Source organism: Schistocerca serialis, chromosome 8, assembly GCF_023864345.2.
Source record: "Schistocerca serialis cubense isolate TAMUIC-IGC-003099 chromosome 8, iqSchSeri2.2, whole genome shotgun sequence".
NCBI lineage: Eukaryota > Metazoa > Arthropoda > Insecta > Orthoptera > Acrididae > Schistocerca > Schistocerca serialis.
The window spans coordinates 552,302,159-552,319,877 of record NC_064645.1 but is presented as its reverse complement, the minus strand read 5'-3'; the positions used below and the strand labels follow the sequence as shown (position 1 = coordinate 552,319,877).

At 39.8% G+C, this 17,719-nt stretch overlaps 1 protein-coding gene across 4 annotated transcripts in view; it reads left to right on the top strand.

The window, feature by feature from the left end:
* Positions 1 to 17,719, top strand: part of LOC126416632 (lipase 3-like) — a 156,243-nt gene that overhangs the window by 46,812 nt on the left and 91,712 nt on the right. For 3 of the 4 annotated variants that reach the window (XM_050084395.1, XM_050084394.1, XM_050084397.1), the window contains exon 2: positions 9,162 to 9,277. In XM_050084395.1, coding sequence (XP_049940352.1) covers positions 9,170 to 9,277 — 108 coding nt within the window. In that variant the 5' untranslated portion in view covers positions 9,162 to 9,169. Of the gene's footprint in view, positions 1 to 9,161; positions 9,278 to 15,954; positions 16,037 to 17,719 lie in introns of those variants that run through there. The other variant, XM_050084396.1, reaches the window with a different exon arrangement.

The following is a 17,719-nucleotide window of genomic DNA, read 5'->3' as shown; positions in this document are numbered from 1 at the left end:
TTGGCGGGACTAGCCCCCATTCTGCGTCCAATACTTTCCAATCATTCCTGCCCACGTTAGGCTAAATTTTTCTGCCTGACTCATGTAGTACTGTCACCGTCAGAGGGTGATACGGGACTATAAGTCCCACCGCCACACCTCCAAAGTGAATTGCAGTGACGCAGTCACTGCCCTGTGGATAAATTTACTGGCTCACCAACACAGTCAGACCGCAACTGACCGGTGATGCTGTATTGTAACGTATCACCAAAAAAAAATGCACTAGCATCGATATAGTAAAATCACACCATGTAAAGCCCACTGATTCAACTGTTAAAAAAGGAAGGAAAAAAGTTGTATTTAAATATGTTTAGACTGTGCCCCATACTTGATAAATAAACGCCATATTGGCACCAAAAGCATCTATGTGAAGCTATTTAGACATATCTTCTTCTTTGTCTCATGTAATGCCAATTGATTCAATTTTTAAAAAGAAAGAAACAGTTGTATTTAAATATTTTTGGACTGTGCACCACACTGGATTGTTGAACGCCATATTGGCTCCCAAAGCACCTACGTGAAGCTATTTGCACGTATCTTTTTCCCTCTCTCCCCTTATGCCTTCACTCGTAGCCTCTCATTCCTTTGTCCATCCTACAGCATGTCGAAGAAACTTCTCAGGGAATTTGTAAATGTTAATTAAGCTTCTGAAGTTCGTTTTATCAGGAAAGATTTTTATGTGTATGCCTATTTCTTTTAGGTCTTCGTGAATTTCTGCGAGCCATTCGTTTCGGTTCTTCATCGATAAACCAAAAATGTGAGCGATCATAAAATTCTAATCGCCATTTCCTGATTGCACCTACGTTGTTTTCTTCAACTTCCTAAATTTTCGCTACGTCTATACCGTGAGGGTCTTTATGGTCTTCGTAGTTTTGCAATTTTTAATTCTCTCACCCAAACGTTGTCGAATCTGAGGATTAAAGAACGTCAAATCCTGATCTGATTCCTGTGTCTTATTAACTTGGAGTGCGACTTCTGCCTTTACCGCTATTTCAAGGAATTCCTATCCTCCAAAAACCTACCAACGAGCTGTCGGATCCCTGATGCGCAGGCCGGCCGTGGTTCCCTAGCGGTTCTAGGCGCTTCAGTTCGGAACTACGCGACTGCTACGGTCGCAGGTTCGAATCCTGCCTCGGTCATGGATGCGTGTGATGTCCTTAGGTTAGTTAGGTTTAAGAAGTTCTAAGTTCTAGGGGACTGATTGACCTCAGATGCTAAGTCCCGTAGTGCTCAGAGCCATTTGAACCTGATACAGGGAAATCAGTGATGTATTTCGTTCCAAAGAAGAACAACCAAGCTATTAAGCAGATGGTCATAATGTTTTGGCTCATTAGCTTACTCTTCTGTGGTTTCGGTGCACGTTGCCAACCTCGCTTTGGCACCCATTCTTAGGACGACACAACAGTTCTCCTGGACGAAAAGTCACCCACAAACCCTTCTACAGTGGTGATCACGAAATTCGGCGGTTCAGGGCCATCTCTTCGTATTACAGCATTGCCAGTAAGTTATAGATTCAGATATTAGTTAAAATTCCAAAAATAATTTCATACTTCTAAATTTTTAATCTGAAATGTGATGCAATGCTTTCCAAAAGAAAATTGTTGCCAGTCATAAAAACTATCGTTACATGAAATTTTCGAGATAAGGATTTTTTTTTCCAACTGTAGGAAAACATGTACATAGCATTTTCAACTTGGAGACTCCTCCTGGGATTTTCAGCAGCCTGGGACAAGTATTTCTATTTGGTGCCACATGCCACTTCGGCTGCATGTGCATCGATGATTATGAAACAACGCTAACAACATTAGCACTTAAAATATAGAAATATTAACACATCGAAGTTGATAAAGATGCTTCAGTGAAATCACTCTTAAGATAATTCAGTGAACATTACGATGAATTAATGACTTTAGATAAGTTTATTAACTATTATTTAATGACGAGTAATGAAGATAACTAAGAGAGTATAAGGCACAGAATCTAAAATACGTATTTTTTTCTAATATTACGAATAGAATGGAACGTTTTGTTTCATTCTCTGTCTGTCGTCCTCTTTGCTTCGAGGCGTTCATGTTGGCTCGTGTGAGCACTGATGTATTATTCTGTGTTGTCGGAAGTATATTGAAAAAAGAAGTTTCAGTATTTCATTTATAAAACGTGTAGTTAGTGTCCTTAATTTGTGTATATGAGAGAGAATAAACCAAATCAAATACTCAAGTGATGTGGACATATTTCATAAAGAAAGCAAGGGAAATCTTTCTCCCCTAATGTTGACTGTGACTTTAATAACCTGTGATTTTTTCATAAGGAATTGGAGCGTTAGTGTAAGATACGCTGCAGCGCTACGTCAATCGATTACGTCCAAATCAGGCTTCAATCTCTGGATTGAATTGTTCTCTTGAAAACCTTATGTAAAAAGGATAAAACTGGCGCAAATGATAGCTATGTTCATATAATAGATAACAATGAACATTTTAGACAAAGATATAGAATATTAGCATGAAAATTTCCTGCCAACTGTGTGATAAAGCCAGAACATTACGTAAAAATAACGGAGTGGTTTCTTTCAACATATACGATTATCCATCGCTTACCGGACTAGAGCCTTACGAAAGCTTAACTGAGAATCACCTACGAATATTCTTCGCTAGGCTAGGCCTGTGACGTCTGCTTGAGCAAGATATCTGCGTATCAATCACGTGCCTGAGATACACTTAAACAAGAAAGTACGAGAAGCGGAACATTGCGACAACGAGCTACGCTCACCACGACGTTGGCGAAGAAAAAGACAAGAGACGGGAGACGCCACAAATGTCGTTATCCACCGTGTGGTCTGATTCAACAAAGAAAAAGATAGGGTAATTATCACAACTTATAATACTGTGGACTGTGAACTGTGATGAACATTAGTTAAATATTAACAACTGGGCTTGACCTTATAGTATATGCATGTGATTAATCTAAATTGTTTACTGTTCCATGCCCTCAATTTATTTTCAGTTGTGGACTGACTGAGCCCCACGAAAATTTGGTTAGTGAAGAAATTCTTTTATGACTGACGTGTCTTTGATCTGAGCAGCCACACATACAACAAGATAAAAGTCGTTGGTACTCAGACATCTTATCTTTTTTGCAGTACTTTAACATAATAAGTTGTTATGCAATGTAGATTAACTTACATTAAATAAGACAGGGTAGTAATTTGTAATAGTAGTTACACTGAGTGCCGACGTTCAGTTATTAGATATGTTGCGGAATTCCAGTGATACGGACTGCGTTAGGGAGACCAGCTGACGTGTTTTTCGATTACAATTGTAACAGATGTACTTATCGTAATAAGTATTTCCTGGAGATGGTAAAAACACGAAAGGGAACGATGGAATCAGACAGACTAATCGATTTAGGATCACGAGAAAGTTTAACCGATTGTGAGGAATCTGAAGTAACAACCAAATTAATTGTTAGCGAGGCATCGAATTCAGATAATTCTGCATACATTTTAGGGAGTAGCGGATTAGATTCTGAAAGTGTTTTGCCTCAACTACCCGAAGAGACAGAGGTAGTTGTAGTAAAATCAGAAAATGTGATGAACTGTGACAGAATGTCTGATCCTTTTACCGCATTTTTTACGAGACTGGAAGAAAGAGATGAAGAAAGGGAAAAGAAACAGCGGAGAGAGATTGAAAAATCTTCACCGACTTATAATAGATACATAACAATTTGACTGAAGTAAATAAGAAATACCGGGGCCTACCAGGGCTTGTAAAACAGTCAAAGATGAAAGTTGCAGATTTTAAAGAGACTCAAAGGATAGTAGAGACAGCAGTAGGATCTATAACCAAGGAAATAGAAAATCTAGAGGTAGATAATAAGAAACATATCGATGATTGATTAATAAAACAATAAGGAAGTTCAAAATACTAGTAAAAGATAGAAGCGCTCAGGAAACTAAAGAAGAAATCAATGCAGATTCCAGAGAAAATAAGGACAAGGTTATTTTGGAAATTCCCAAATGGGAAAATGTAATTGACCGTAAGTTCTAAGTAATTGGAACTGAAAGTCTGGCAGCCAGCAGTGAAGAACCGAAGGCGTTTCGGAGTCAATTAAAGACTAGTGAAACCGATTCTCATGTATTTAAATCAGCAAGATATGGGAACGAGCAGTCCGTGTTTAATCCATATTCAGAGCGTGGTAATAAAATTCGAAATAGTGTTTCGTAACTATCCTTGTTCAAACTCAAAGAGAGTATAATTAAAAAATAGACAATTTCGGACATTCGCTTCCGAAAAGGACATTCCACATCCGATAACACCAATAAAAAAAATTTTGGACTGTATTTCCCAGGTCGTGCCATGAGCAAAATAAGATACATTTTTTCGTATGTCATATAACCATAGATGCTGCGTTATGGGTAAACAATGCAGCTGAATATTGTCACACATAAGAGGAATTTGAATTAAAGTTTATATCAACATTTTGGTCAGCAAGTAGACAAGAGAAGTTACAGATATAAGTTTACAGTCCAGAGTACTATAACCCAAAGAAGGATAGTTCGAGAAAGCATTACGAAAGCTGTATTAATGTAACAAGATACTGGGAAGAACCCATTTCACATAGAGTGGTTCAACGTATCTTAAAGACCAAATCACCAATCAGTATAAAAAAGAAACTCATATACGTACCAGATATGGATCTCGAACAATTTATGTCAATTCAAGAGGACATAAAACAAAATAATTGCACTGGTAATAACCATAATTATTCTAATGGAAATTCGAGAGGAAATAATAATAACGGGTACCGCAATAGTATGGGTAATCAGAATTTTAACCAGAACAGGAATGGTTCCGGCAATGGGCCCGGTAACGGTAATGGGAACTGTAACCAGCATTTCCGTCTGTATGGCAATCAAAATTATAGTAATGGAATGTAGCATAATTCAAATAGAAAACGTAAATAGAATAACAATAATGATAGGAAGTTCAACGTAGAATGGAGAGACAATAATTCAAGTTCTTGGCAACCATCTGCTGTTGCGACTGCGACTGAACAGCAATTACAAATGCTGAATCAGAATAGTAGAAGGAATAATTTTAACGAGTCACAACCTGTAGAAGTTGTAGCTCAATCATGGTCACAACAACCTAATCGAAGTTCCTGACGAGTCACGTAGCCTTCCGAGGCTGGTCGCAGAGAAGGTGGAAGGCAGTGTGGAAACCCATATTTGATGTTACGGTATAATGATGGGGTAAAGTTACAAGATGACCTCAGTACAGAATCAAGAAGTATAAGACATGAAGTAATAAGTTGGTACAATTTATGATTAAGGTGTCAATCCACGATGTACCTGTTGATATAATTATTGATACTGGGGCTACAGCTTCAATCACGAATATGAGTTTACGCAAGCAAATCAGTGTAGGTCACAAGATTCCGGTTTTCCTGGTACAGAGTTGTAATATACTGCAGCTTTTGGGGTACAGTCGCAGACTGTAAAGTTTCAAATAGAGGTTGACATATTAGTCCAGAAGAAAGTACTTGAATGCCTTCTTGGTAAAAAGTAAATTAAAGGTGCCCTGTATATGAGTCTGGTATTTTCTGTGTGAGAGTAAGACGATAATGGATCTCGAAACAGGAGTTTTATTACAGAAGGTAGTGGTGGCATTGTAAAGCTAGAAGAAGTTAAAAATTCGGAATTTTGTCGTAAATATTGTCAACTCATTGAACTTAAATGTGTTGAACCCAAGATACTATACATAGCTGCTGAATTTAGTTTAAATGACTCATCTCATAAAAAGGAAGCAGAATCAGGTGACAGCATTAGTTCATAAAGTAGCAAAATCTGAGTATCTCTCGATTGAGCACCTATGGTTGTCAAGGTATATGCGAGTGTTTGAAAAAAAACCTGGTGTGATAAAAGATTAGGAGTATCACATGGAAGTTTATCCTCATAAAACATTTTGTAGAATACATTATTCTGTGCACTGGTCGAAAAAGGAAGGAGTGTCCAAAGCGATGTATAAAACTCTACGCTGTAAAATAATAGTACCATCCTGTTCTACCTTTAGCAGTCCCTTGTTAGCCATAGCTAAGCCTGATGGAAGCATTCACTTGGTCTAATTTCCAACTTCGCTGGATTGAATATCGTCCTATGGGCAAGTAAAGCTAGGTAGAAACTCTAGGAAGTTCATTGCCTTTGTCTTGTATGGAAGAAGTTACCAGTTTCAAGTTATGGCTCTCACATTAAACGCGAGTGGTGCTATCTTCATCGCAACACTGAACATTGTATTAGGACCAGAACTACTATATAAGGTTACTTGATATGTAGATGTTTACTGATAGCCACTAAAACCTGGAGTGAGCATATAGTATTACTTGAAAGAGTATTTAAGAAAGTTGCAGTGTATGGTGTTAGGTGAAATTCTTGGGGCACGTTATAACAACTTTCAAAATAAAACCTGACCTAAGAAAATTACATGTGATTAGAAAACAGTTAAAATTGTTCTAAGGGTCTCGTGTAATTTTTTAGTGGTTTTGTTCGCGGTAGTTGATGACGAACAGCATCCGTCAGTACCAACATCCACTGTAAGTTCTCGATAAACGGCTAATAATCTGAGATTGCTGATGTATACTTAACCGAAGTAATAGAGATTTTGTAACGTTCTAGATAAAGATCACAAATGTAATTGATAAATTTCAAAGTGTGATATCTGCAAAGACTTGTTTGAGACACTGTTTTGACAGTGTTTACAGAAATATACGAGGTTAATCATTAGAAGAAATTGTGTTACACAACTGTGTTTCAAAAGAGTTATAATGCTACGTTGATATTCGCTCATATCATCACGGTATTAAAGAAGTGTAAAACTGAAGTGAAGTGCACATCGGAAATAGCAGACACTAAACTATAAATCTGAGTTTATTTCATGTTGGATAGTAATTGTAACAGTTTTAATTATGTTATACTACTGTTACATGTGCAAATGCTAGAGTGCTGTAAGTTGTGCACCACAGATTGTGACATACAGATGCTGGCAGCTTGCAGTTCAATTGGACAGAAGTCATCGAGAAAGGGCCCCACTAGTGTCTCGTTTCACATAACCGCCAGCTATACACCTAGTGACTCAGCTATCTGGCACAACGTGGCAGATTGCTGTTTTTCTTCTAGAAAGGTCGGGTCACATAACCACCAGCTATAGACATAGCAGCTCAAGTCATCTGGCAATCAAATTCCATGTACCAAGGTGTCTGGTATCCAGAGTACAACGATTAAACATTGTAAATTCATGACATAAATAAATGAGAATTGATGTTTAAGCTCTGATAACTTAAAAAATGAAATATATAATATTAGATTAAGTAACTGAACGTTTTTAGTTGAGCAACCTGTTAATGTTCAAATAGAACTTAGAAATGAAATACTTAATCTTGGTGAGCAAAACTGCCTAGGCTCAACAATCCTAATTAGTATACTTGACAATACTTGTTGAGCGATGTGTTAATCTCATAAGGTTTAAGAATAAAATAATTAAATAAAGACGTTTCCGAGAGCTTACGAAGTATTTCACTGTCGTAGTGGTTCCTTTGGGACTGAGGCCAGCGAAGCAAACAATCGCTGCCCCCAATCCAGAGGGCAATGAAGCCTCTCTTACTCGGCCTCAAGCCGCTCAGTTCAAAGAACAGTATGAAGAATTAATGATTTTAAATAGGTTTATTAAATATTATTTAATAAAGAGTAATTAAGATAACTAAGAGAATACGAGCTACAGAATCTAAAACACATTCGTTTTTTGTTTTTCTAATATTATAAATAACCTGGAATCTTTTGCTTTATTCTATCATTGTCGTCAGTTTTGTCTCGAGGCGTTCATGTTGGCTCGTGTGAGCACTGATCTATGTTTCTGTGTTGTCTAAAATACACTGAAAAAAGGAGTTTCAGTATTTCATTTAGAAAGTGTGTAGTTAGTGGCCTTAATTTGTTTATATTAGAAAGACTAAACCTAATCAAATACTGAAGTAATGTGGATGGATTTTGTAAAGAATAGCAAGAGAAGTGTTTTTGCACTAAGATAGGCTAGATTTTTTTATAAATAATTAACACTCTATCGTATGATACGCTGCAGCGCTACAGTCAATTGTCTGAGTAATATCGATTGCATTCCACTCAGGCTACGATCTCCGCATTGGATTGTTCTGTTCAAAACCTTTGAAAAAAAGAAAAAGACTGACGCGAATGATAGCTATATTTAAATAATGGGTTGGGTTGTTTGGGGGGAAGAGACCAAACAGCGACGTCATCGGTCTCATCGGATTAGGGAAGGAAGTCGGCCGTGCCCTTTCACAGGAACCACCCTGGCATTTGCCTGGAGCGATTTAGGGAAATCACGGAAAACCTAAATCAGGATGGCCGGACGCGGGATTGAACCGTCGTCCTCCCGAATGCGAGTCCAGTGTGCTAACCACTGCGCCACCTCGCTCGGTATTTAAATAATAGTTGAGATTGAACATTTTAGCAAAAAACAGAGAATATTAGCATACACGTTTCCTGCCAACTATGATAAAGCGAGAAAATTACAGAAAAATAACATTGTGGTTTCTCTCAAGATATACGATTGACACACCGGGCTAGAACTTTACGAAAGCTTCACTAAGAACCACGTATGAAGATTTTTAACTAGGCTAGGCCTGTGACGCCTCCTTTATTGAGATATCTGCGTATCAGTCGCGCCCGTGAGACACAATTAAACAAGAAAGTACGAGAATCGTGACAACGAGCAACGGACACCACGACGATGACGAAGAAAAAGACGACAGACGGGAGACACCGAGTCAGACCTGTTACACTACTGCCCCTTGGTATAAATTCTGTAGTCATTTTATGTAGATTCCTCGAATGTTCGTAGTTTTTGCGTGTTGTATCTGGCCATGGTGGCTGAGTTACTGCATAACACAAAAACATCGAGAGTTACAAATCGCTGGTATTTCGTAACAGCTGGGCAGCGAACGTGTGCAAAATTACTGCCCCCCCCCCTCTTTCCGTTACTACGTGAGTGCAGTTAACAGTTAAATACTGGTAGCACGGAAGGCCGACTAGTGACAAAGAACTGGTGTTCGACTTTCAGGGGTCGCCATGGAAGCGGTGAGCATGCTGGCGGCAGCGGCTGCCCTGCTGGCCCCGGGGATCAACTGGACTCTGCCCAACGAGCCGCCCGTGGACCCAGCCTTGCTGATGACCACCGTAAGTACGTCCGGGCGTTGGGCGCCTCCTTCTGGTGGATTAAGCTTCCTTTTCCCACTCATCTTGTGCTTGGCGGTTGCGGCGTCCTCGTTAGTTGCCTGTATTGCCGTCCATGGTAACATATGTTTTATGGAGACAACCCCTAAGCAGTTCATAGTAATCAGTTTCAGTCCATGTTGATCACCATAGATCTGTCTCAGTAACCCTGTGGTTCTGCCGTTTGTACCATCCATCCATAAAGATTCGAGATTGGTTTTATTCCTAGCGTATAAGTGACATCAGCACAGTGAATACTGTGGGAGCTTGAACTCACAACTGCAAACATCAGACGTTGTCCTCGATGGTGAATGTTCATCGGAGGTGAGGGGTATCATCTGGAGTGCCCCAGGGAAGTGTGGTAGGTCCGCTGTTGTTTTCTATCTACATAAATGATCTTTTGGATAGGGTGGCTAGCGATGTGCGGCTGTTTGCTGATGATGCAGTGGTGTATGGGAAGGTGTCGTCGTTGAGTGACTGTAGGAGGATACAAGATGACTTTGACAGGATTTGTGATTCGTGTAAAGAATGGCAGCTAACTCTAAATATAGATAAATGTAAATTAATGCAGATGAATAGGAAAAAGAATCCTGGAATGTCTGAATACTCCATTAGTAGCGTAGCGCTTGGCACAGTCTCGTCGATTAAATATTTTGGCGTAACATTGCAGAGCGATATGAAGTGGGACAAGCATGTAATGTCAGTTGTGGGGAAGGCGGATAGTCGTCTTCGGTTCATTGGTAGAATTTTGGAAAGATGTGGTTCATCTGTAAGGGAGACCGCCTATAAAACACTAATACGGCCTATTCTTGAGTACTGCTCGAGCGTTTGGGATCCTTATCATGTCGGATTGAGGGAGGACATAGAAGCAATTCAAAGGCGGGCTGCTACATTTGTCACTGGTAGGTTTGATCATCACGCGAGTGTTACGGAAATGCTTCAGGAACTCGGGTGGGAGTCTCTAGAGGAAAGGAGGCGTTCTTTTCGTGAATCACTACTGAGGAAATTTAGAGAACCAGCATTTTAGGCTTACTGCAGTGCAATTTTACTGCCGCCAACTTACATTTCGCGGAAAGTCCACAAAGATAAGATAAGAGAGATTAGGGCTCGTACAGAGGCATATAGGCAGTCCTTTTTCCCTCGTTCTGTTTGGGAGTGGAACAGGGAGAGAAGATGCTAGTTGTGGTATGAGGTACCCTTCGCCACGCACCGTATGGTGGCTTGCGGAGTAGTATGTAGATGTAGATGTAGATATCAATTCGACCAGTCAATTGTGAGCATATGGTGTTAAGTAGTAGATATGTGAAAGTAACAAACTGCAATGCAGCAACATCGCTAAATCCTGCAAATCAATTGAACAGCATTAGCGAACCATGATTTTAGTTTCAAAACGTAGATTTGTCAGACATGAGTCTGCACAACGCCACCATTTTTTGACGTAAACAACCATCTGCAAGGTTAAAAAACTTATTTTATTATCTGCAAGCACTATTGTTAAAACATCTGGACTTGAGCTATAGTGTTATGTAATATCTGTGAACAAATGCTTTGCGATGAGTGAAAAGCAATCCAGAGGCAATTTGTTCACTCATCTAAGCTAGTAGCTAATTGGTGCTCTATCAGGGTGCACTGTAACGGAAAATATCTGATTCTGCAAACGCACAAACCATCCGTAACGTACAAAATATAATTCGGCAAATTTCAATTAATCGGCTACATGTCATATTATTTTATTAGTAATATATATATATATATATATATATATATATATATATATATATATATATATATATATATATATATATATACTGTGAATTTGCTCATACAAGTTTACCTTGGAACATAACGAGAGCTATTCTTGACATGGGTACGAAAAGGGGAAAAAAAGCATTAAACAGTGTAAGTAATCGGAATTTATGGCACAAGCTGTGAGTATTAGACATAAGGGGGGGGATGACAACGCATATCTGTACTTTAATAGAGAAATGCCAATACATTCTAGAGACATGATGTCAAGACAAAATTACAGTTTTTCCTACATGGGAACAATACTGTGGCAGCAAGAGGCGTATTGGAAAAAACCGGCAAAGAAGCATTGCAAACCATTTAGAAGAAATATTAAAAAATAGCGTATAAGGTAGAATAGGCCGACAGCAAAACGGGTGTTCTGATGAACCAGCTGCCTGAACTATTGCAATAGCTTCATGTACCTCCCTATGAATCGGATTATAAAGTAGGATTTTGCTTGGATTTTTAACAAAGTAGACGTATGTGACTACCTAACATCAAACGATGACTGCTTTGTGCAAGAAAAAGACTACCAGATAAACAATATTGTTATTTGTAAACAACGATAAGGCTATTTAATGTGGATGAATTCCAATTGTAGAATGAGTATATATAACAAATCTGTATGTTAAATCATGAATACAGGAGTGAACTAAGGTATCGATCACCAATTTATGAGTTTTATTATTTTCCCTGATACACGTTTAGTGCTTATAGTTAAACTGACGGTGTTCTAACTGCTGCAGTATGTACTGTGTTCAACGCAAGATGCTGAAGTGTCGTAGCTACGTTCGTCAGTCGGTGTGCTTCTGGAGTATGCTATAAAATAATACTACCACGTTCTGCCACCAGATGAAAGTATGGCGCTGTAAGCAGTCATAATATAAAATGTGTGCTATTGTGATGTCAGTATGCAGTTTGTCATTTGGCAACGCGTGATGATTTGTTTTGTGAAGCGACCGTTGGTGTAAATTGTTAATAAGATTGAAGTTTTCCGTAAGATACTCTATGACTAATGACAAGAAAGACCGTCTACTGCTGGTAAAGTTGTTTTATCAGAACGGCAGAATAGCAGCGCTGCGTTGTGGGAATATCGCCAACAGAAACAGCGGTGAAGAGGCCTGATATAAATAAATGAGCCAAAGAATTTTGAAGAAGCAAGTGAATTAGGTGCTGCAGCAGGGAGATGGAGGTGGCCCATTTCCGTGGCAGTTGTTGAAGTTCCTGTAGCTATAAGCACAGCCAGTGCTCAACCTGTTTCACGGGATTTGTCTCTTCCCTGGTCAACAGTTCAAAAGGCATTGAGGCTCATTTTACGGATGACATGTCGCCGACGAATATTCTTTGGATGGACGAGGAACATTTCACTCGGCATGGTGTAGCGACGCATAGGACTGTCGCATATGGAGTTTGGTGGTTCTACTCCGCCACATGTTGTGCAGGGACATGCACTGCACTGAGCTTATGGGATTACGTGGTGATATTTCATAATTTCCTGATGAGCTCTGGTATATAGTCAGCTGACATAAAACTCGGTACTGTGTAGGTCTTGCTATGGGGAAATGTGTCAGGGTGATGGAATGTTGACAGCGCTTCATTTCTGGAAATATTTCCAACAAATAAGAGATAAATCATACGAAATTATTAGAGGCTGTTTAAGACTTTCAGAAGCTCCCTCCACACATTGTGGCCACTGCAGATGATGGCCCTGGTAGGTGTTGAATCAAGCAAAGGCTGTATATTCCTTGAGTGCTAGGTAAGGGAGCATTAGTCTGCATGCACACACTCATGCAAGCAGCTGCACTGCCTCTCTCTACTAAAGCGATAGCTGGTCAGTGGCGTGCAGTGGTTGGGAACAGTGCAGAAGCTGGGCCCTGATAGCTCGGTGCAGACAAAATATATGAAGAAAGAAAACTTCCTACATTTTTGTTTCTATTAAGTAAAGACAGTTGTTATTTTTCCTATCCTACCCCAGTGATAGCGGCATCAGCGCAAGTGCAAGAAATTGTTTACAGTGTAATTTAGTTTTAAGAAATGTTCAAATGTGTGTGAATTCCTAAGGCACCAAACTGCTGAGGTCATCGGTTCCTTGACTTACACACTATTTAACCTAACTTACGCTAAAAACAGCACACACACCCATGCCCGAGGGAGGACTCAAACCTCCGGCGGGAGGGACCGCGCAATCCGTGACATGGCGCCTCAAACCGCGCGGCCACTCCAAGCGGTTGTAATTTAGTGATGTCTTGTGTGTGTACCCCAGTGGCCTTGCTGAGGTGGTAACACTGGTGCCTGTCAGGTCACCAAAGTAAGTGGTGTCCCGCATGGTTAACACTCATATGGGTCTGTTGAGTGCTGTTGGCAAGAGGCGTGCACTCAGCCCTTGGGAGAGCAGTCTGCTGACCAAAAGCCCCTCGTAATCCATATCCTGTGACGCCTATTGGCTGAGGATGATGCGGCTATCGGTCAGTATTGTTGCGCCTTCCGCCCCCTGTTCAGACAGAGTTTTTAATTTACTTGTGTGTACATACATGTCTACAGAAATGCTCCTACTTGGATGCTTTTAATTCCCTACTGCTTTTACATATCCACAATAATGTCACTGTGTAACACTGAAAATACAGATATAATCCCTTCTGCGCCGTTCAAATCTTTTAACCATTTAATATCAGTTGACAACTTGTAAAATATTGCTATTTCTCAATCTGTAAGCTTCATTACAGAAACTATATTTAATATGTAATGGCCATAAGGGCGTATTTATTTGTGAATGTTTACAGGGTGGCCCATTGATCGTGACCGGGCCAAATATCTCACGAAATAAGCGTCAAACGAAAAAATTACAAAGAACGAATCTGGTCTAGCTTGAAGGGGGAAACCAGATGGCGCTATGGCTGGCCCGCTAGATGGCGCTGCCATAGGTCAAATGGATATCAACTGTGTTTTTTTTTTTAAATAGGAACCCCAATTTTTATTACGTATTCGTGTAATACGTAGAGAAATAGTTATAGTTGGACCACTTTTTTCGCTTTGTGATAGATGGCGCTGTAACAGTCACAAACGTATAAGTACGTGCTATCACGTAACATTCCGCCAGTGCGGACCGTATTTGCTTCGTGATACATTACTCGTGTTAAAATGAACCGTTTACCAATTGCGGAAAAGGTCGATATCGTGTTGATGTATGGCTATTGTGATCAAAATGACCAATGGGGATGTGCTATGTATGCTGCTCCTGGACGACATCATCCTAGTGTCCGGACCGTTCGCCGGATAGTTACGTTATTTAAGGAAACAGGAAGTGTTCAGCCACATGTGAAACGTCAACCACGACCTGCAACAAATGATGATGCCCAAGTAGGTGTTTTAGCTGCTGTCGCGGCTAATCCGCACATCAGTAACAGACGAATTGCGCGAGAATCGGGAATCTCAAAAACGTCGGTGTTGAGAATGCTACATCAACATCGATTGCACCCGTACCATATGTCTATGCACCAGGAATTGCATGGTGACGACTTTTAACGTCGTGTACAGTTCTGCCACTGGGCACAAGAGAAATTACGGGACAATGACAGATTTTTTGCACGTGTTCTATTTAGTGACGAAGTGTCATTCACCAACAGCGGTAAAGTAAACCGGCATAATATGCACTAATGGGCAACGGAAAATCCACGATGCCTGCGGCAAGTGGAACACCAGCTATCTTGGTTAATGTATGGTGCGGCATTATGGGAGGAAGAATAATTGGCCCCCATTTTATCAATGGCAATCTAAATGGTGCAATGTATGCTGATTTCCTACGTAATGTTCTACGGATGTTACTACAAGATGTTTCACGCATGACAGAATGGCGATGTACTTCCAACATGATGGATGTCCGGCAAATAGCTCGCGTGCGGTTGAAGCGGTATTGAATAGCATATTTCATGACAGGTGGATTGGTCGCCGAAGCACCATACCATGGCCCGCACGTTCACCGGATCTGACGCCCCCGGATTTCTTTCTGTGAGGAAAGTTGAAGGATATTTGCTATCTTGATCTACCGACAACGCCTGACAACATGCGTCAGCGCATTGTCAATGTTTGTGCGAACGTTACGGAAGGCGAACTACTCGCTGTTGAGAGGAATGTCGTTACACGTATTGCCAAATGCATTGAGGTTGACGGACATCATTTTCAGCAGTTATTTCATTAATGTGGTATTTACAGGTAATCACGCTGTAACTGCATGCGTTCTCAGAGATGATAAGTTCACAAAGGTACATGTATCACATTGGAACAACCGAAGTAAAATTTTCAAACGTACCTAAGTTCTTTATTTTAATTTAAGAAAACTACCTGTTGCCAACTGTTATTCTAAAATTGTGTGCCGTATGTTTGTGACTATTACAGCGCCATCTATCACAAAGCGAAAAAAATGGTCCAAATGAAACATTCATATTTCTTTACGTACTAAACAAATATGCAATAAAAATGGGGGTTCCAATTTTTTTAAAAAAATGCAGTTGATATCCGTTTGACCTATGGCAGCGCTATCTAGCGGGCCAACCATAGCGCCATTTGTTTCCCCCTTCATGCTAGACAAGTTTCTTTCTTTGTAGTTTCTTCGTTTGACGCTTATTTCGTGAGATATTTAGTCCGGTCACGAGCAATGGACCACCCTGTATAATTGATTGTAATTATAATATAAATATTGTAAATTACTGGGTAATGGTGAAGGAAATTTTGTTTAAGTGTATCAATAGCAAAGACTTAATGGTAGTAGCTGTGCCGTTATTTATATTTGCTTATGGAGTGTCTCTGTCACGCTGCAAACAGAGAGAAGACACTGCAGATAGAGTCTTGAAAGAGTGCGGAAGTGTTTGTTCGGTGCTCCCACAGACGCAGTGTGCAGCTATGACCGGGCTAATGTAGGCACATCTACTTTATTTATTAGTGAGTATTGAAAGCATGCCTGGAGTGGACAAGTGGAGAAAGCTGCAGTTCCAACTATTGCCTGTCCAATAATTATCCTTGGCTCTGGAGATGACTTTCAGTACTCAACCACAAGCAGCAGCTCAAGATTGTCGTCGGTTACAGTCTTCATCATTCGTACAACTTCAACATCGTAAGACCGTTAACTAACAGAATATAACTAATACTGCACAAGTATTACCCAACGACATTTCTTTAACAAACTTTAATGACTAGCTTTCTTGAACAATAACCTGCAATACTTAAAACTTGTAGGACAAATGTGTCGTCATTATCCTTGGACATTACTACCAAACAGGGTTCCTCTTCTTTCCATTCAAGCATTGTGTGTCAAAAAAATATGAAAATTGATTCACTATTTATTGCCAATTTTGTTTGTTTGCTAATAACCAGTTTCAGTCTAAATTTTGCTACCTCAGTAACTGTTCATTCTTGTATTCCATATCAGAGGCTTAACTAATTTGCAATTTTGAGTATCAACTTCTCTTACTTAAAGTAACTTAAAATTTTGCTGGAGAAACTAATAACTACAGATGTAACCCAAATTAAAGGTGTGCTGTTTCATTTATTCTGTATTTAGCTTAGCGAGTGACTTTTGCTGGTTTGGTATGTCTTTTATTGTTCTTATGTTAAAAGTAAATAAGTTCCTCATTGGTTAAAGCAAATTCAATTCAATCTTTCAATATTTAAAAGTAAATTGCTTGCCTTTTTCCAAATTTTGCATTACATTACACTGAGGTTACTGAAAGTCATTTTTTTGTGTAACAAAGCTTCTGTTGCAGTCAGTCATTTATTTAAGCAGCAACTTCTTTTAGCTCTGCTTTCAAAATTTAATACTTCACAATAAGTAATTGCAAACTCTGTGCTTTCTGATTCATTCATTTTCTTGTCAACTGTTGTGTTGTGGAACAGCGTGACAACCTTCCGTTGCATGCCTGTGATTACTTGCTTGATTTTGTTTGCCATTACCTTTCTTACGATTTTGGATATTTATGCCCTAATGGGCTGGCGACCATTTAGTTACCCCTTTTTCATCCCCACCAGTAATTTTTGTATTAAATACTACATGTTACCCTTTCCACCCCATGTGTGGTTCGTGAGCGATTGTACTAAATTCTATCCATTTCAAATTAACAGTATTAAGATTATTTTTAGAGTAGATTATTCCTTCAGAAGGGTCTGTTGTAAACTTCCCTTCTAAATGGTTCAAATGGCTCTGAGCACTATGGGACTCAACTGCTGAGGTCATTAGTCCCCTAGAACTTAGAACTAGTTAAACCTAACTAACCTAAGGACATCACAAACATCCATGCCCGAGGCAGGATTCGAACCTGCGACCGTAGCGGTCTTGCGGTTCCAGACTGCAGCGCCTTTAACCGCACGGCCACTTCGGCCGGCTCTTCCCTTCTACTAACCGGTATTATTTTCCTTCTGTAGCGATAATCTTACTCATAGCAAAATTTCATTAGGCATGCGTGATCATGGTCATTCATATCGCAATCTAATAGGCCGATTAGGAAGGGGGACGTTACAGCTGTGTTAAACTTCTCTCAGGCAGCCTGATGGCGACGTCATAGTGTGTCAGCCATTGTTTTTAACAGACTTGTAATATAAAGATAGATTCCTTACAGAGAGACGTTCGCA